This window comes from Leptopilina heterotoma, unplaced genomic scaffold (assembly GCF_015476425.1).
Source record: "Leptopilina heterotoma isolate Lh14 unplaced genomic scaffold, ASM1547642v1 Lhet_166, whole genome shotgun sequence".
NCBI classification, from domain to species: Eukaryota; Metazoa; Arthropoda; class Insecta; order Hymenoptera; family Figitidae; genus Leptopilina; species Leptopilina heterotoma.
Genome location: NW_025110882.1, coordinates 63,590 through 81,954, shown reverse-complemented (window position 1 = coordinate 81,954; position 18,365 = coordinate 63,590). Strand labels below are relative to the sequence as shown.

The following is an 18,365-nucleotide window of genomic DNA, read 5'->3' as shown; positions in this document are numbered from 1 at the left end:
ATTTCAAAGCAATAAATTTCTAGATCATTAGTAATTGAGAACAGTAATTAATTTAGTTAATATAGAAATTAATAATGAGTAATTGAAATTAATAATTAGTAATTGAAATTAATAATTAATAATTGAAATTAATAATTAATAACTGAAATTAATAATTAATACTTGAAATTAAAAATATTAAAATTGATATTAAATTTAATACATTATTTATATTTAACAATAAGGTTATTGTTAATCGCTTTGTATTTAATTTGTTTTAGTTAATAATTAAAAATAAAAGACAAACGTTTCAACGTTTATTGCTTCTTTATTCGATTACTGTCAAATATAAATTTTTAATATAATAATCTCTGCATTATATTGTAGTTTTTAGATATTTAATGTTTTAGTTTAAATAATGAAATTAATGAAATGAATAAACTGAATAAAATGAATAAAATACAATAAAAGATGTATTATTCCTTTAAAGAAATAAGAAATCTTAATACATGTACGAGCATTTAAATTTAAAAGCATAATATATATAATTCTTTTAACAAAGATTTTATTTCATTTTGATTAAAATAATTCATTTTTCTTTCGACATCATTATGCTCGATCATCAGGTTATTGGGTTAACATTCTATATATAAATATAATTATATATAATATTGTACTAAAGTATTGCAAAAGGATGAAATTTCTAAAAAGTGAGAATCTTAAATTATAAACTAAGGAATGATTTACAGATCATTCGAAAGTGCCCTTTCGTTCCACACAACAATATTCAATTCAATTCTCATCGGCCTCTCTCTTAAGAATGCTTTTTAATTCTCTACATTTTGCTTTTGTTAATTTATACTATTAATTATAATATAAATAATAAGTTTCTCCATTTCATTAAAAAAAATATCTATATTATAATAGTATTGAAATAATATAAATATTTAGAAGTAATAATAATAATTTAACCATTTTATGGCGAATAAATTATTGTACAATTTGAGGCAAATTAAAATATTCTTCCTCGGATGTTTTTTTTGTGTTCAATGGAAAAACTGCACCCTTATATCACTATATTAAAAAGTGAAAATTATATATACTTTCGCGAGGCAATTTAAAGCTTTCTACACTCTGACATGGATCCATCGCAAACCTTCTTTTTCTTCTTCTTCTTCTTCTTTTTCTTTTTTGCGATAAAAAAAGTTTCCTCATAAGCCATAAAGGAGGAAATCCGATTATTAAACAATTTTCGCCCACGAGGCAGCGTCGATATTCGATTGATTAATCAATTGGTAATAAAGATTGCGAGGACATTAATTTGATTGCCAGACAATTATTCCGATCAGAATGGCCAAGACAACAACACCAATGATCAACAGGAAACATTTCTTTTTACGCAATTTAGTTTGATAATTCGATGCCATCCTAAGTTGATCTGTTCCCTCGTTTACAAAAACTTCTGTTCGTTCAACTGATGCTTCGATTGAATCGACAATTTCTCCTTGAGCATGTACGAGAGCTCCCAACTCTTTGAAAATTTGATTAACATCCTGGATATCGATCTGAAAAAAAAATTGTTTACATTCAATATCAAATATTTATTTATTGTTTTTGGTTTTTAATTTTCTTACTTCCAGTTTACGGATATTCGCCTCCTGATCTTCAAGCATTCGCAAATTGTGTTCTTCTTGCATTTGTTGTTGTTGAATTTGCTTTTGCGTTCGATTGTCCTGCAATTCAATGAGAGTTTCTTGCTTTCTTTCACTGGGTGGACCGAGACCTGCACTGGCCTTTGCTTTTCTCACCAATTCCCTTTCTTTAGATGCCGCATTCCTTTGTACCGCCTGGAAAAGAAAATTACTCGCTTTAACAACTAATTTGTGACAAAATAACAATTTAACATTAATTTATTTTACTATTATAAAAAATAATTGAAATTATTCAAAAATTCATATTCGAAAATAAAAAATTTTTGTAATTTGCATAATAATGATAATAATAAATTGAATAGCACGTTCCGCGCGTAACATTTGCTAGTAAGAATATAAATAACCTGGAAATTGTTCAATGCAGAAGTGAATTCATCCTGAAGTCGTTCCTTCTGCATTTTACGTTGTCGTTGTTCTCCAGGACTACTTGATCCGGAATTACTTGCTAAAGTTGCTAAATCTCGGAGATGAACATTGGTGTCTTTAACCAGCTGCTGAGTATAATGCTGAATCTGATGTCTATAAAAAAATGCTCGTTAATTACTTAACTCAAAATTAATAACAAATTTCAATTTTCCAAGAACTTGAATTTAATATTCTTACAATTGGTTCCTAAGTTCCTGAGAATCCGTCGAACCACCGAGTTGGTTAACCATTTTGTGCATGGACGATACTGGAAAAAAGTGAAATTTATGTTGAAAATTTCTTTCGTGAATTTTAAAAAGAAAATTTTCCTAAATAATTATTACCATTTTGTGATATTTTTAATATCGAAGTGCCTATGGTTTGAGATAATCTGCCAAAATCTTGTAGGGAAGTCGGCCCCCCATTGTGATAAGAAGAAAATCCTTCGTCCATTTCGGTAACCTTTGTACAAAAAATTAAAGTTAATTTAATAATTGAACTTAGTACTCGCATTCAAAATGCTGACTTGTTATATAAATATACATATATACAGTTAAGGAGTAGCACGAAAAACGTGCTAATCAGTATTCTATGTATAAAAATAACAACTGTCTTAAAACAATAGGGTTATAATAATAATAACAATAACAAATAAATTATTCCAGAATTTTACAAATACCACACATGAAATTCCAATAATACTTTTTTAACCTTGTCATAAATCTCTTATCAAATGACTAATATTATTTATTAACTGCGCAAAATAAAAAAATTTCAAAATTACAGACAAGTCAAAACAAAAAGCAAATTGTACTTTGATTTTTATAATTTGTTCTAAACTGTAAAGCTGTAAACCATACTAAAATTTTCCGTTTTTTTACCATATATCACTGCTATCACCATATAACAAAAAAAAATAAATAAAATACATAAAAATCGTATTTTGGAAGTAAAAATTCAGTTAAATCTGAAAAAGAGGCTACAAAGAGAAAAATAACTAAATAAAATAATTATTCTTATTTAATTCTTATTTTAGGTCTATATTAACGATTCTTACTTTATGAGAAATTGTTTTCTTTATTCTAATTTGACAGTGTAGTAAAATATGTATACTTGATGACAGATGTCAAATACCTGACAGATGACTCACAATTATGAGTTATAAGGCTTCAAACAATAATAAACTTTTTATTTTTTTATAAAATCAGATCTTTCGGGTTGGGTACAAACCGTAATAGCACCGTAATAGTGACGTTTTTCTTGTTTTTGACCTATTGTTGAACAAATAACTAATCTTTTTCTGCAAGAAAATGACAACTGACACACACACAGTGGCCACAGTGGTAATGGTGTAATGAAATTTTCATATAGCCGCAATAAACATCGCAAGAATCGAGACACTAAATTTAATTGGCTAGACTGCAGAATATTTCCAATATACGTGAAATTTCGAACGGCAAAACGAATCAAATTTAGTGTTCATAAGTTTCTGCCGTTTCTGCATTTTTGTAAAAACTATGAACGCGACATAAGGAATGGTAAAAAATTACCACAAATTGCGTAAAATAATTTGTCTAAAAATGTCATAAACTAAAAAAAAATACGAAAATAAATAAAGAACTAACAGTTATTTAAATTCGCGTTATTGTTCTCTTAACAAAAAAATTGTTGCTAAAATCGTAATAATGTCAATAAAGTAGAAATCGTAGAAATGGCAGAAGCAGAAATAATCAGCTGACCGAGTTAACCTCAAAATTTAAAGTGTCAACACGTGGTTTGATTGTCATTTTGGTACAAATATTTAGAAAATGTTTTTTTCTATTTAAAAATACAAATTTACGAAGAATTAAACCCTACCTGGAATATTAAAGTTCAAATATAATTTTGAATGCAAAATGAATAAAAAAGGTTATAATTGGAAGTCGAGAAATGGAGCACAAGTAGAAATTGATAATTCAGCAACAAAGAAGGTAAACAATTGGATTTTTATAAACAAACAATGGAAAAAATAATATTTTTTTTCTTCTTTAGATTCTTCTCGATTTTGACTACAAGGAAGATAAATTTGACGCTAACAATGCCCTCGTTCTGCCTAGTAAAAAGAGAAAAACAAAAAATATTAAAAAGAAGGGACAAATTGCAGAACCACTTCTCTCTAAAAAACAGAAGAAACAATTGGAAAAAATTGTCGAAAAGAAGAAGAAGAAACTAAATGTAAGTAGTTGATTCATTGGTAAAATAAGGAAAAAAAGTAAATAATAAATAAGTTTCATACTTATGGTTATATTTTAAATTTAATAAATGTTTCCAGAGAGCAACTTTGGAGAGTAATTTAGCACAAGTTTCAGTTTCTCAAGACGAATTAAAACAATACGTTTCATTTACTGCAGTGCAAACGAAGGGGCTTAAGAGATATTTACGTGAATCTGAGATCTCGTTGGAAAATAAGGCAGTTGAGGAGTTTGATGAAAATGGTAAAGTTGTGGTAAATACTTTAAAAGGAGCAAAACGAATACGTTTAGCACTTGCTCAAGAATCAAAGGAGAAGAAGAGTTCAACTGATCCTAATGTTCTCGATTTGGATGTAAGTAATTTTTTAGTTTTATTTTCTGATTGTCTTGGCTATACTGATTTTATACTGAACTAATTTTCTCTAGTGATTGTAAAGAAGACAAACTAAAATGTATATTTTCTAAATAAATAAATAAATAAATAAATAAAATGAAGATTATTTTTTAGGAATCTAGTGAAGGTGATGATTCTACTGAAGAAAGTGACGAATCTTCTGCCGAAGATACGAAATCTAAAGAAGTAGATACGAAAACTGAAGAAGTAAAAAAAGATATTCCTGTGAATCAAAATGTGATTTCTTCTGTATCCAAAGAACCTGAAAATGAAAGGAAAACAGGGACAAAAGTAATTGCAAAAGAAAATAGTGAAGAATCGAAAAAGGAGAATAAGAAGAGCAATATTCCAGTAATTGACGTGGAGAGGAAACCGGCAGTTTTCGTGTCTGTTGACCGCAAACCAGAAATTCAGGAAGCTCGACTAAAACTTCCGATTTTAGCCGAAGAGCAAGAAATTGTAGAGGCGATCAATGAAAATCCGGTTGTTATAATTACTGGAGAAACTGGATCAGGTAAAAATGTTAATAATAAATCATTTCCGGGGACGAATCAGACAGTTTATTGGTATTAACGTTTGTGTGAATTTTTTAAAGGAAAAACAACACAAGTACCACAATTTCTTTATGAAGCTGGTTATGCGAAAGACCGAATGATTTGCATAACTGAACCAAGAAGAGTGGCTGCCATTTCCATGAGCAGACGAGTGGCGGAGGAAATGAATCTTTCCGACAAAGAAGTTTCTTATCTCATTCGTTTCGAAGGAAACTCAACGCCTGAAACGAAAATAAAATTTATGACTGACGGAGTTCTATTAAAGGAAATACAAACCGTGAGTATTTAAAAGTCTATTATTTACTAATTAATTGTTATTGACTAAAATTATTATTTATTTATTATCTATTAATTAATTAATTTATTTATTCATTTATTTACTATTTATTTAAATCATTTTACACTACTACTTTAGGATTTTCTACTGAAAAATTATTCAGTGATTATACTGGACGAAGCTCACGAAAGAAGTGTCTACACCGACATACTGATAGGCTTCCTGACCCGAATTGTCACATTACGGGAGAAAAAAGGCGATCCTTTGAAAATGATAATCATGTCCGCAACTTTACGTGTCGATGACTTTGTCGAAAATCCAAAACTTTTTAAAATCAAACCTCCAGTCATTAATGTTGAATCGAGACAATATCCTGTCACTGTACATTTCAATAGGAGAACAGACGATGATTATGTAAAGGAAGCTTTGCGTAAAACTGTCAAAATTCATTCGCAATTACCAGCTGGAGGAATTTTAATTTTCTTAACCGGTGAGTAGAAGAATATTTTCTTACTGCTTATAAAATTAATATTTTCAAAATCAATTAAAATATATAAAAGTTTCTAAATTAGCAAAATTGATTTAAACAATCAAAATTTATTTAAACAACAAAAATTGATTTTGAAATCAAATTAAAACTATAACCGAGTGCTAAAGTCAGAAAAATTGCAAATTACATTAAAATTGATTTAAGGTCAACGAGAAGTAAATCATGTCGTACAGAAGTTGCGTAAAGCTTTTCCGTATAAGGAAAAGAAGGGAAAAAAGAAGAAAAGAAAGGAAAAGAAGGAAAAGAATAAAATGAATGAAATTAATGAAAAGAAGACTGAAATCGAAGAAAGTGAAAATGATGTAAACTCGGATGACGAATTTTTCTCCGTGAAATCTCGTAAGGGATTAAAGAAAAAATCGAAGGCCAAGGAATTACCCAGAGTTGATCTTAACGAGTAAGTATGATCAATATTTATTTTATTTATTTGTATTTGTTATAAGTCAGGGAAATTAGGGAATTCAGGGAAAAGTCAGGAATTTTTATTAAAAGTACTGGAAAAATAATAATGATTAAATATTTATTTTAAACTATTGGTTTCTTCGAATAATTTTACAATTAGAGAAAGTCTTAAATAAATGTAATAGAAATTTTTTTCAGTATCTAATAATTCTTAGAGTGAATTAATTAATTTTTAATTAATATTAATATTATTTAGGGTCAAGGAAAAAGTCAAAATTTTGTTTGGAAATCAGGGAAAACAAAATTAATTTTTTTGGCAACCCTGTAATAATATATAGTTAATATAAATATATAATTTATTTCAATAGTATTGTATAAATTTTTATTTTTTAGATATTTAGCATTCCCAACGAATGAAAATGATACAGACGAGGACGAAGATTTTGACGAAATTAATGATGGGGATGATGATGATGGAATTGATTTGAGAGGTATTTCGAATTTACAACCGCTCTGGGTTTTGCCTCTCTATTCACTGCTCTCTAGTCAAAAACAAGGAAAGGTAATTGAATATAAAAGTTACAAAATAATAAAAAATTGTTGAAATGTAATATTGAAAAGTAATTTTGAAATTCTTTTTCTTATCAAACAGGTTTTCGAACCTCCTCCCGAAGGTTGTCGTTTATGTGTGGTTTCGACGAACGTCTCCGAGACTTCGTTGACAATTCCAAACATAAAATATGTCGTCGACAGTGGTAGATGTAAAACAAGACTTTACGATAAAATTACTGGCGTCAGTACTTATAAAGTGACGTACACGAGTAAAGCGGGTGCAAATCAACGTGCCGGAAGAGCGGGGAGAGTTGGTCCCGGACATTGTTACAGGTGTGTTTCAAAATAATAATAATTAATATTAATTAACCTTTAATCTGTTGTCGAATTTTGTCTCATTCTCGACGTGAAGAAATTTTATTTTTTATTGAAATTAAATATTTGATTTGATTTTAGATTATACTCTTCAGCAGTGTTTAACAACGACTTTGAAGAATTCAGTGAACCGGAAATTTGTCGCAAACCGCCCGACGATTTAATTTTACAATTAAAATCCATGCACATAGAGAAAGTGATTAATTTTCCATTTCCAACGAATCCTGGTTTAGAGCAATTAAAAGCCGCTGAACGACGTCTTTGCTTTCTAGGAGCTTTACAATCAAGCCCACTTATGAAAAATGGTGAGTTTTGGGTAAATTTGATTTACTTAATTTTAATTTTAATTTAATTTTTATTCAATTTGATTTATTTTGATTAATATTTTGATTTTTTGTAAAAATTATTTCTTTTTCCATACAGAAACGTATTCGGCGAAAATTACCCCTCTTGGAAGGAGTATAGCAGCTTTCCCGGTTGCACCACGCTATGGAAAAATGCTAGTTCTTTCAAATGAAAATAATCTTTACAATTACACAATTTGCATAGTGGCTGCACTTTCGGTTCAAGAATTGCTAATTGATTCGTTCGATAAAAATAGCAAACTCGTACAAATTCGACGTTTTTGGGCAGGAACGGGCAATAGTCTTCTGTTAGGAGATCTAATGGTCTTGTTACGATCCGTTGGCGGTGCCGAGCATGCAGCTTCCAAGGGAAAATTATCAAAATTCTGTGAAGAATTTGGCGTGCGAGAAAAAGCAGCCATTGAAGTTAGAAAATTGAGACAACAACTCACGAACGAAATTCTTCTGAATGAACCAAATTTGGAGCTCACTTTAGATCCCGAGTAAGTTGTACATAGTGTAATTTAAAACTAAATTTTTGTAACATTAATCTCTAAAGTTGAATTTTACACATGAAAAACTGTGCCACTTTTTTATCAGTGTGTAAAATATTTATTGAATTTTTTTTAACATTACCCGTATATTTTTCAAATAAAATAAAAATAAACATGTTATTTATTTATTTATGTTGTACATAAACACAATTTTTAATTTACAGATTGCAGCCACCCAGCGAAACACAAATTAAATTCCTCCGGCATTTAATTCTCTCGGGAATGGTAGATCACGTAGCGAGAAAATTAACAGCCGAAGAAATAAATCAAGGAGAGGATAAAAAACAATTGAAATACGCTTATAGGTATTTAAATCGTCTTACTTTCAATTTTATTTCGTGGATTCTATTGAAACTAAAAATCGCATCGATTTTCACATTCCCTTAAAGTTTAGTACTTTTCTAAAATTTATTTATTTATAATACTAATTTTAATTGTAATATAAACTTATTTGTATTTTTCAGGACAATAGAAATGGAAGACCCAGTTTTCATGCACTCAACGTCTGTTCTGAAAAGAGAATCTCCCGAATGGGTGGTTTATCAGGAAATTTATGAAACAAATAAAATCTATATGAGAGGAGTGACAGCTATTGAGCCTGAATGGTTACCAATTTATGCACCAAATTTGTGCAATATGAGCGAACCTTTGGTTGATCCATCGCCTTGGTATGACGAAGAGACGGGAGAAGTTATGTGTTTCATGACTGGAACATTTGGTCGCGGTGGCTGGGAATTACCAAGAGTGAAAATGGTTTATCCAAAGAATGTCGATGGTGTTAAATGGTTTGCAAGATTTCTTCTGGAAGGTCGAGTGTTTTCAAAATTGAAACCATTTGTCGAATCGCTATTAACCACGCCGAGTAGTATTAACGCTACTTGGGCTAAACTATTGCCTAGAACAGAAACGATGACTAAACAACTTCTCTCAAAGGGAATAATGTCTAGAGATAAACTTAAAGAAGAGTGGCTGAGGAACGAAAAATGTAAGTTTAAATAAAACTATTATTTACTGCTTACTATTTGCTGCTACTGTTATTTACTAATACTACTACTATTAATCATCATGGAAGTGTTGTTTTACCAAAAATTTCCCTTTTCTTTGCGTTTGTAATTATCTTCTTACTTGATCTTAATTTTCTTTCAGTCTTACTGAGCGCTTATCAAATGTGGTTGCCTAAATCTGGTTCCGCTCTTGTTTCGGAAGTTTGGCCACCGTTGTAACATCAAAGGTAAATATGTATATTTGTAATTAACTAATTTTACATATAAAATAAAAAACATTTTCCTTTTATACACTTCGCACTCGATAATTAATTTTAAAAAGGCAGAAAAAAGTTGCTTTCAAACTAAAAAAGTAGTTAAAAAGCAGCTATCGAAAAATTAAACTTGATGACAAAAAAAAATCGTTTTAGACACTTGACAAATAGTAACTTTTACTGACTGAAATCTAAAACAAGTACCCAAATAGTAGTGTAATGTAAAAAAAGTAGTAAATAGTAGGTTTTAGTAAATGAGTGCGAAGCCTGCTTTTAAAATTGCCATTTTTGATATTTTTATTGTTCGATAGAATTGAATTTAACAAAACTGTTTTTTTACGTAGCACATTGAAACGCTTTTAAATACTTTCAAAATGTATCTGATTATTTCGTAATTCTTTACAGAAAAAACTATTAAATATACAGACAATTCAATAAAAGTCTATTAAATACAGACTTAAAGCATTTGCGTACGCGGACAATTAAAATAAATACTATAATTAATATTAGAAATTAGAAATTATTAAAAATGAAATTAGGAACACAATGGTTTTTTTTAACCTAGATTTGTGACTTTGCCAGTTTCGTGTCTAGGCAGTATTGAAATGCCAATTTCAGTATACGTTGAAACTTCGTTCAAAAAACGAAGAATAATTTTTTTTCTTGGATATTACAGTAACGCATACTAAAATTATTGGAAGATAGATGTCACTATCAAATTGTCTACTTGACAATGTCACTACTTAATGTCACTAATTTTTTTTTTTGGCGCTATTCGTAAATATTTTTATTCCGCTTTCACTTCTTTTTTTCCTTTTCTTTTTGCTAGATTACTTTTGCATGTCTGGTACAGATTGTTGAGATCAAATGCTGCCTTAACATTATCCTGAAAGAAAGTAAAAAGTAATATTTTAGAAAACTATTTATACTTTTAGAGTTTAGGTAAATCTTTTATCTAGAAAATTGTTAGACTTACAATAGAGAATAGAAACTTGACAAGTTTTCCTTTGTGGTCGGCGTACGGTCTTCTTTCGACTTCTTTTCCTTCCTTGAAAAGTATTAACGTTGGCAATTGCTTACTTGTGCTAGAATCACTGATGTGATATTTTGTTGCTGCGTCTGGATATCTTCCAATATCCACTTTTCCGAATTTAAAATTGTCCAAGGCAAATCTGTCAAAAATATGATTATTGATTAATTAAACTTGAATGTAGAATTTAGATAGTAAAATATCATAGAAAAATAAATATTACTCGGCAGATAATTGAGAGAATATTGGTGCGAAAGTGACACAAGCAGGATTCCAGGCAGTATAAAAAGCAACGATCCACATGCACCTGGTGTCACGCTGCAATTCTTCCTGTAAACTCGTGGCTCCACGGAGGTAAATTACCTTCTCAGGACCTTGATACGTTGGCTCAGGTAACAACAAACCACACACTGTAATTAATTAGTAATTACTTTTAAATAATTACTTTTATAATAATAAAAGTTTTGTAATAATAAACGATTTTAAGTCTATTAACAGCTAATTTATTAAATTAAAGAGGAATTAATAGTGTAATACGTACAAATGCAAACTGCTGCGAATACGATTCCCATTCTGATATCCGCGTAGAACCATAGGATCATATTTGCTATTTTTGTATAGACAAAACTTGACGACAAATAGTTTATCATCGTAACACTTCCTGCTTTTCGTGTTCTGATCATTATGACGATCATCAGAAAGAATAAGATTTCTGTTTCCCTCTGCAAAACGAAATGTTAGTTACAAAATAATTTTGCAAATTTAAAACTTATTTTTAAATAACTCAATTTTTTTTAAATATAACTTAACGAAATTTAAATAATAACAAAAACAATTTTATTATTATTTACTGAATTTATAATTAATAATAAATTTCGAATAAAAAATAAAAAATTTGTAAAATTGTAAATTGTAAATTTTTACAAATTTACCATTGAATTTTGGATTTTTTATTCAAAACCAAGGTCGAAACTTACACTATCGAGTTCGCATTCTTCCTGGCCAAGAATATGACAAACTATTGGAATTCGTTTTGAAATAAGATAAGACAAACTCAGAAGAATATTTATCAGATAGTATGGTTTTGGGAGTAAAGTCAAGTCCTCTTTAAATGACATTGTGTACAATTTGCTCGTAAAAAACAAGGAATAAACAAAAACTTTGAGCAATGCTTCACAAACACGCAACAAACACTCGTATAATAATTCCACTTGTTAATACACCATTAGCACACAAAAGGAACACTTCCTTTTATTTGATAAGTAACTACACTTATTATATTTGGACACGTCTTTAATGAACATTAATCAACTTTTCCCTTTCAGCTGATTCTGACATTTTGAAATAGCACTTAGCAGACGATAAATTTTTTCCCAAACTAATGGCGCTGTAGTCAGCGCGCGAAAATTGTTGTTTTTCAAAAAAAAAATTTAAATTTAAATTATTTATAATAAAAAAATTGTCAATTTGGAGAAATTTGGTAATTTTGAATTAACAATTTAATTATAATTTTTTACATAATGTTTTGTTACTAACGATTAAATTAACTAAATATGTGATTTTGTGGTTGAAATACTAAATTAGTTTATTATTTATAAAAAAATTTATTTTTGTGTATAAAAATACAATACAAACTAAAAAATTGTTTTTTTAAATAAATAATAAGAGATTGAAGTCCTTTAAGGTAAGTACATATTTTTTTTACTTTTGTTTCGTATTAGGACAAGGTTTTAAGGCGTACGTTCGAAATCCCTTGTGAGCATTTCTTAAATGCTCTAACAAACGTAATTTCGTGTCTTGTAAAACGTTTAACATTGCTTCCCTCGATTCGCTATTTACAGCTTCATTAAATCTTAACATAATTGATAAATCAATTTCCGCGACGTCCAAATCTTCGGCCATTGCCATCGCAGTACTGACATCTTCCTTTAAATTATCAAGAGTTGGTTCCTTGGTTGTTTTCCTGAAAAAGTAAATTTTTTACTTAATAAATTCCTATAAAAATAATAACGATAATAATAAAATATAAAATAAATTAATAATAAAATAAAAAATAATAAAATAAAAAACAAAATAAAAAATAATAAATATAATAATAATAATAATAGTTAACAAATTTTTTTTTTTAGATAATAATGTTAATAATTACACGTATTTTTCCTCCTTGTCGACAATTTTCGTGCAGGTTTCATACAATTCTAAACATTCCAAATCATCATTCCGACGAGATAGATTTAAATATTTTCTAAAGACTTCTGTTCCTTTGGGATGCTGCAAGGTTTGATTTATACTATCTGTAATTTGATCCAATTCCTCGAGTGACAAACCAGAGGTACATTTTCCAATGCAACCAATCATTTTCGTAGTCATATTTAACATAATTGTTAGTACAATCAATAAATCTATATTTAGAATGATTTTCACTCCTTGAAATTTGTGTCATTTCAATATTTCTGCAAAAGAAAATAATTTTTTACGGTAAATGTCAATTCTCAATATAATTATAATTGTGGCACTGAAAAATTAAGTTAAAGTAATTAAGATTAACTATTATTATTATTATTGCTATATCTGTTTATATATTATTTATTTACTATTTTTTTAGTAAAATCTGCTACTAATTTAAAATAGCAAAAATTTAGTCACTCATTCAAAATAAAAACATTTTTACTGATTCAAATTTAGAGAGATTTTTATTTTTTTTGTTTTATATTCTTATTATTATACTATTTTTATTATTATTATTATTATTATTATTATTATTATTATTATTATTATTATTATTATTATTATTATTATTAATGTTTTTATTATGTTAATAATAGAAACTTACCTAAATGTTGTTTTTACTGGAATCCATGTTTTTGTAAATGTAACATTTCCTCGTTGGAAGTAAACAGCTGATATTATTGATTATTTTTGTGTGGTTAGCTTCCGCTGACAATTATTTTTACATTAAAACTAATGTATAGAAAAATATTCCAATTAATATATTTTGGAAAGTTTTTTTGAAATAGTTTCTGGAATGATTCACAAAAATTGGAAAAATCTTTTTACAAATAGCAGCGCGTTTATCTTAAAAAAAGGGGACAAAAATAGTATTTCTGCGTTTGCGTATAAGAATATCCTGAAGACCCCGCAAGTAAAAGCTATTAGCAGATGTTCGAAAAACCCCTCCTTCTGAGGTTATCAACATTATTACAAGAAGCCAAGCATATAACGTTGCGTTTTGCAATCTAAAAAATAAATAAAGATTATGGATAAGACCTCTTGAAGTACTCAAGGTTACTCAAAGGTTAAATTGGTAATGCTGAAAAAATAATTATTGTTAACATAGAGAAAATTTCAATTTTGCATTTTCAATAAAAATCCACTTAATTTTTATAATTTAAAAATGTTAAATTAATTGAGGGGTTGAATGATATATATAAAGGGATAGGCGTAAAAGTGGAAGTCTCCGCGTAGGGGCCGTCTAAATATTTAAGGTAAAGTAGGAAACTTCTTTTTTTAATAAAAAAAAAATTTTTTTTAAATAAATAAAAAATAGTCTGAAGATATAATATATCTTGAGATTATTTTTTATTTATTTATTTTTTTAGTATATTGTACCAAGAGTATAAAAAAATCTTTAAAAAATATTTTAACAAAATTGTTTTTAAATTAAAATAATTTTTTTTTAACTCCCTGTAGATAATAGAGATTTCTCTACACTCCAGTACGTGGCGCCATCTAACCAATGTTTTTTAGAGTCTTTCATGATAGACAGTAGACCTAGACAGTCAATGCACTAAATAGAATGTAACGTGACGCTAATAAGGAAAGGTAAGTTAGAAAAACTTTCCCAAAAAATAACATTTTCTTATAAAAAATAACTGAAACATTCAAAACATTGCAATTTAATTTATCATCAATTCACAATATTATCACATCATACAATGAAATAGTACTCTTGTCAATTAAATACGTCATTGTTGAAAATTAATAAACATGGTCTAATTACCGTACTCGTTATAAATGTTTATGTACGTAATCATTGACTCAGCTCGTAAACGTGTTTTAATTCATAAATAAACATACAATTTAATTTTACAAAAAAACATTATTCTTATTATTCTACTTCTTCTTTTTTTATTATTATTATTCTTACTATTATTATTACTATTATTAATTTTATTTTTATTATTATTGTCCATGAAAATTAAGAACTAGAAATTTTAAAGAATTGCAGAATATTATCGTTATATTCTCATTTGTCATAGAAAAATAATAATTGTAGGTATATAAAAAGAAAAGAAATCGATTTTCACCAGTTGTATACTTTGCGCGCGGAAGGTGATCAGTGTTTTCCTTTGATTAATGTCAAGGTATGTTGCAAAATCACGGAAAAAGTATTTCAAAAATTTATTTTTATAAAACAAATTCTTTTGTTCGCGAAAAAAAACCAGTATTAACTTTTATTTTTAAACATTCTTGCATAACGTGATGTCATTTTTTTTTATGAAAGGAAACAAAAAAATCATTTAAAAGATATGTTTATCATTAACTTATCTTTTTAAGGTGGTCGGATTAACGTACACGGAAAAATGCGTGTACGATAACAATAATGTCATTTCAGTCATAATTGTGAATTCTTTTTGTTAACATTTTCAAAGAAAAATCTATAAAAACACTCGTACAATTTTATTATATTGGAAACTATAATTTACTTTTAAGGTATTTATACAAAATACGTTAAATGATGAGTAATTAATTAGTGAAAAAAAATGTATTTGATTTAAATAGCTGATTACTTGTCCATTGTCAAATAGATATTTACTTGAATCAAAGAATTTTTGTTAAATTCAAATTCTTTGAGAATTTTTTTTAAAAAATCGATACTAAAAATTTCAATTATCTTTATAAATAATAAATTTATTCTTTTGCAATTAATTTAATTAATCAATTATTTTTTTCAGAAAAAAAATCACAATGTCGAAGATAAAAAAACAGTCAACGAGAGAGCCAACATATACCGAGGAAGATGTGGGAAAGGCTCTGGAAGCAATAAAAACCGGCATGTCAATAAGGAATGCAAGTAAAATTTATCAAATTCCGAGGACGACACTTTTGTACAAACACACTGGTAAATCGCCAATATCAGCGAAAAAAGGACCAGCACTAGTGCTAACAGACAAAGAGGAAAGTGATCTCGTCTCATGGTTCACAATGATTAGCGAAAAAGGATTCACTCTCACCAAGCAACAAATTTTGGACAGTGTACAAATACTAGTGAATAAAATTGTAAAGAGAAAAACGCCATTCAGCGATGGTCGACCAGGTCGTCATTGGTATGAAAAATTTATTCGCCGCCATTCCAAGTTAACGCGAACAATCGATGAAAATACACGCGAAAGACGCTCAACATTAAATGAGGAAAAATTGAAAAATTGGTTCCAAGAGACGAATAAACTTCTCGGGGAAAAACAACTCTTGAACGTTGATCCATCTCGAGTATTCACTTGCGACGAGGCGGCTTTCTTTCTCCATCCTGAGGCTGATAAAATTCTCATACAACGTGGCTCGAAGGCAATTAGTAATTTAGGAAAAAGCAACGATAGAGAATGTTTAACGACAATGTTCACTGTGAATGCAAATGGAATGATTGCACCACCGATGGTCATGTTTCGCTATCAAAGAACACCGCAGAGTATTAAAAGTAGTCTTCCCGATAATTGGGTGCATGGAAATTCGTCAAATGGCTGGATGACTGGCGAGACATTCTACGATTATATCGCCGATACATTCTATCCTTGGCTCTTGGAAAATCAAATAGAACTACCAATTATTCTCTTCATTGACAAGAGTTCGACAAATTTGACAATGTCATTGTGTGAATTTTGCGAGAGAAATAAAATTGAATTGATACCATTGCAGGCGAATGCAACGCACATTATACAGCCATTGATGGTGGGATTTTTTCAACCAATGAAATTTGCCTGGAAGGATATTGTTAAACAATGGAATGAGGAGAATTTTGGTAGAAAATTTCGTAAGGAAGATTTTTCATCGGCTCTAAAGCAAACAATGGATTTTGTCTATGACAATGATTTTTTACGTGCTGGTTTCATGAGTTGTGGACTGTGTCCATTTTCACTTGAAAGTATTGATTATTCGACAATTAAAAATTTTGATTCTTATAAAGAAAATCGTATTTTTATTGACTCAAAATCAATGTATGATAATTATGATGATAATGGTGGTGATTGTGAAATTGAACATGGCAAGTTTCTTCAACTTTTGGAGAAATATTTACCCGATGATAAATTAACGAGTTTCAAGGAGAATGAAGATAATCCACTTTGGATTGGCGATGAAAAAGATACGAATCTTTTCTATTTTTGGTTAAATGTTCGAACACTCGCCGATAACGAGTAAATATATTTTTTATCGCAATTTTTTTCTATTTGAATTTCAAGAAAAAGGAAGGAAAAATTTTCTGGAATATTGGCAAAAAATTCAGAAAAACAAAAATCAGTGAATACGATTTTAATTAATGTTAATATGTGTTACGAAAGAAGATAATTAATAGATACGCATTAAATTAATGTTAATTAATTAATTTAATTTAATTGATAAACATTTTAAAAAATTTTTTAAATCCAGAAAAATAAAAAACAATGAATACGAATGATATTAATGTCAATTAAATTAATTAATTAAATTAAATGCAAAAAAGAGAAATTTATTTCGTAATTAACATATTGAAAAAAATTTCGTTTTTTCTGGTGAAATTATTTATAAAGATGTTCCAAAAGTTGAAAAGTATTTTAGTGATAATATTGCAAGTTTCAGTTTCAGAAATGTAAATATTGCACTGACAACCCAGGAAATATGTAACGTTATGTAACTGTTACTTTTTCTAGAAATATTTATTTACAAATTTATTGTAACTGTTGTTACAAAATAGTTACGTAAATATTTTATTTGTTAAAGAATTGTTGCAAAAAATTATTGCAAATTGTTTATTTCTGTTGACTAACAGAATTTTTCTACATTAAAAAGATAGTAACAAATTATTTTCTAAACAGTTTCAAAAATATTGAATATAAATTTTTTTTGTCTGTTAACAATAAATAGAGAGAGAGGAAAATATTTGTTTACTTATTCAAGAAATATTAATAATGTTAAAAAAAAATATTTAACAAGAATTATTTGTTAAAAAATTATTTATAAGTCGAAAAAATATTTTTCTATGCGTTGAAAAAATATTTATAAAAAGGTAATTTCTCATTGTTATATAATAGTTACATAACGATATTTGCTGGCAATGGAAGAAACGTGAAATTTTAAAGCAATTATTGTAAAATGTATATAAAATACAGAATTAATATAATAAAGTTTTGAAAAAAGAATCTCACATTGTACAATATTTTTATTGCTTAACACAAAACTGTGATTATGATGTGTTCAATAAAATACCAATAAATGTAATCTTTTCAATAAAATTGTTGTGATACTAAATTTTACTTATAGCTATTTTTATTAAAGACTAATAAAAAACTAAAGATATCAGAAAATTTATATATGAAGATTAAAAATTATCCAAAAAATGTTTTTCCAAATTTTTTTGTATGTATATTTTAAAGTTAAAAATATATTTTATGAATATCATATTTTTTACAATAATTGAATTTTTGGAGGAATTTAAATAAAATTTTCGAAAATAATTGAGTTTTTCGAGGAATTTTATTAAATTTTTAAAAATAATT

The 18,365-nt window shown here is 28.0% G+C and overlaps 5 protein-coding genes across 9 annotated transcripts; 2 read left to right on the top strand and 3 right to left on the bottom strand.

Moving 5' to 3' along the window:
* Positions 1-527: 527 nt before the first annotated feature.
* LOC122499208 (syntaxin-7-like) lies at positions 528-3,452 on the bottom strand. Of its 4 annotated transcripts, none has more exons than XM_043607389.1 (6): positions 3,327-3,452; positions 2,441-2,558; positions 2,295-2,364; positions 2,036-2,210; positions 1,614-1,826; positions 528-1,544 (listed from the first exon to the last, which is right to left on the bottom strand). In XM_043607389.1, exons 2-6 carry the CDS (start codon positions 2,547-2,549, stop codon positions 1,296-1,298), a joined length of 816 nt encoding a protein of 271 aa, XP_043463324.1. In that variant the 5' UTR covers positions 2,550-2,558; positions 3,327-3,452; the 3' UTR covers positions 528-1,295. The 4 variants fall into 4 exon arrangements, with proteins under 4 accessions (XP_043463324.1, XP_043463326.1, XP_043463325.1 ...); XM_043607391.1 differs by having other exon boundaries at positions 3,247-3,383; XM_043607390.1 differs by having other exon boundaries at positions 3,231-3,380.
* A 185-nt stretch (positions 3,453-3,637) lies between these two features.
* LOC122499304 (probable ATP-dependent RNA helicase kurz) lies at positions 3,638-11,108 on the top strand. The gene is made up of 15 exons (XM_043607585.1): positions 3,638-4,066; positions 4,128-4,310; positions 4,408-4,680; positions 4,836-5,235; positions 5,317-5,552; positions 5,691-6,042; positions 6,247-6,499; positions 6,898-7,066; positions 7,157-7,389; positions 7,513-7,736; positions 7,855-8,278; positions 8,494-8,634; positions 8,794-9,314; positions 9,476-9,560; positions 10,848-11,108. Exons 1-14 carry the CDS (start codon positions 3,992-3,994, stop codon positions 9,550-9,552), a joined length of 3,561 nt encoding a protein of 1,186 aa, XP_043463520.1. The 5' UTR covers positions 3,638-3,991; the 3' UTR covers positions 9,553-9,560; positions 10,848-11,108.
* LOC122499305 (thioredoxin-related transmembrane protein 2 homolog) lies at positions 9,859-11,974 on the bottom strand. The gene is made up of 5 exons (XM_043607586.1): positions 11,595-11,974; positions 11,159-11,339; positions 10,841-11,027; positions 10,564-10,759; positions 9,859-10,473 (listed from the first exon to the last, which is right to left on the bottom strand). Exons 1-5 carry the CDS (start codon positions 11,733-11,735, stop codon positions 10,375-10,377), a joined length of 804 nt encoding a protein of 267 aa, XP_043463521.1. The 5' UTR covers positions 11,736-11,974; the 3' UTR covers positions 9,859-10,374.
* A 227-nt stretch (positions 11,975-12,201) lies between these two features.
* Positions 12,202-13,982, bottom strand: LOC122499303. The gene is made up of 3 exons (XM_043607584.1): positions 13,451-13,982; positions 12,767-13,070; positions 12,202-12,580 (listed from the first exon to the last, which is right to left on the bottom strand). Exons 2-3 carry the CDS (start codon positions 12,994-12,996, stop codon positions 12,319-12,321), a joined length of 492 nt encoding a protein of 163 aa, XP_043463519.1. The 5' UTR covers positions 12,997-13,070; positions 13,451-13,982; the 3' UTR covers positions 12,202-12,318.
* Positions 13,983-14,307: 325 nt separating this feature from the next.
* Positions 14,308-17,077, top strand: LOC122499302 (MFS-type transporter clz9-like). 2 transcript variants are annotated; one of them, XM_043607582.1, is made up of 3 exons: positions 14,399-14,439; positions 14,894-14,981; positions 15,573-17,077. In XM_043607582.1, exons 2-3 carry the CDS (start codon positions 14,974-14,976, stop codon positions 17,029-17,031), a joined length of 1,467 nt encoding a protein of 488 aa, XP_043463517.1. In that variant the 5' UTR covers positions 14,399-14,439; positions 14,894-14,973; the 3' UTR covers positions 17,032-17,077. The 2 variants fall into 2 exon arrangements, with proteins under 2 accessions (XP_043463518.1, XP_043463517.1); XM_043607583.1 differs by lacking the exon at positions 14,894-14,981 and having other exon boundaries at positions 14,308-14,439.
* The last annotated feature ends 1,288 nt before the right edge of the window (positions 17,078-18,365 follow it).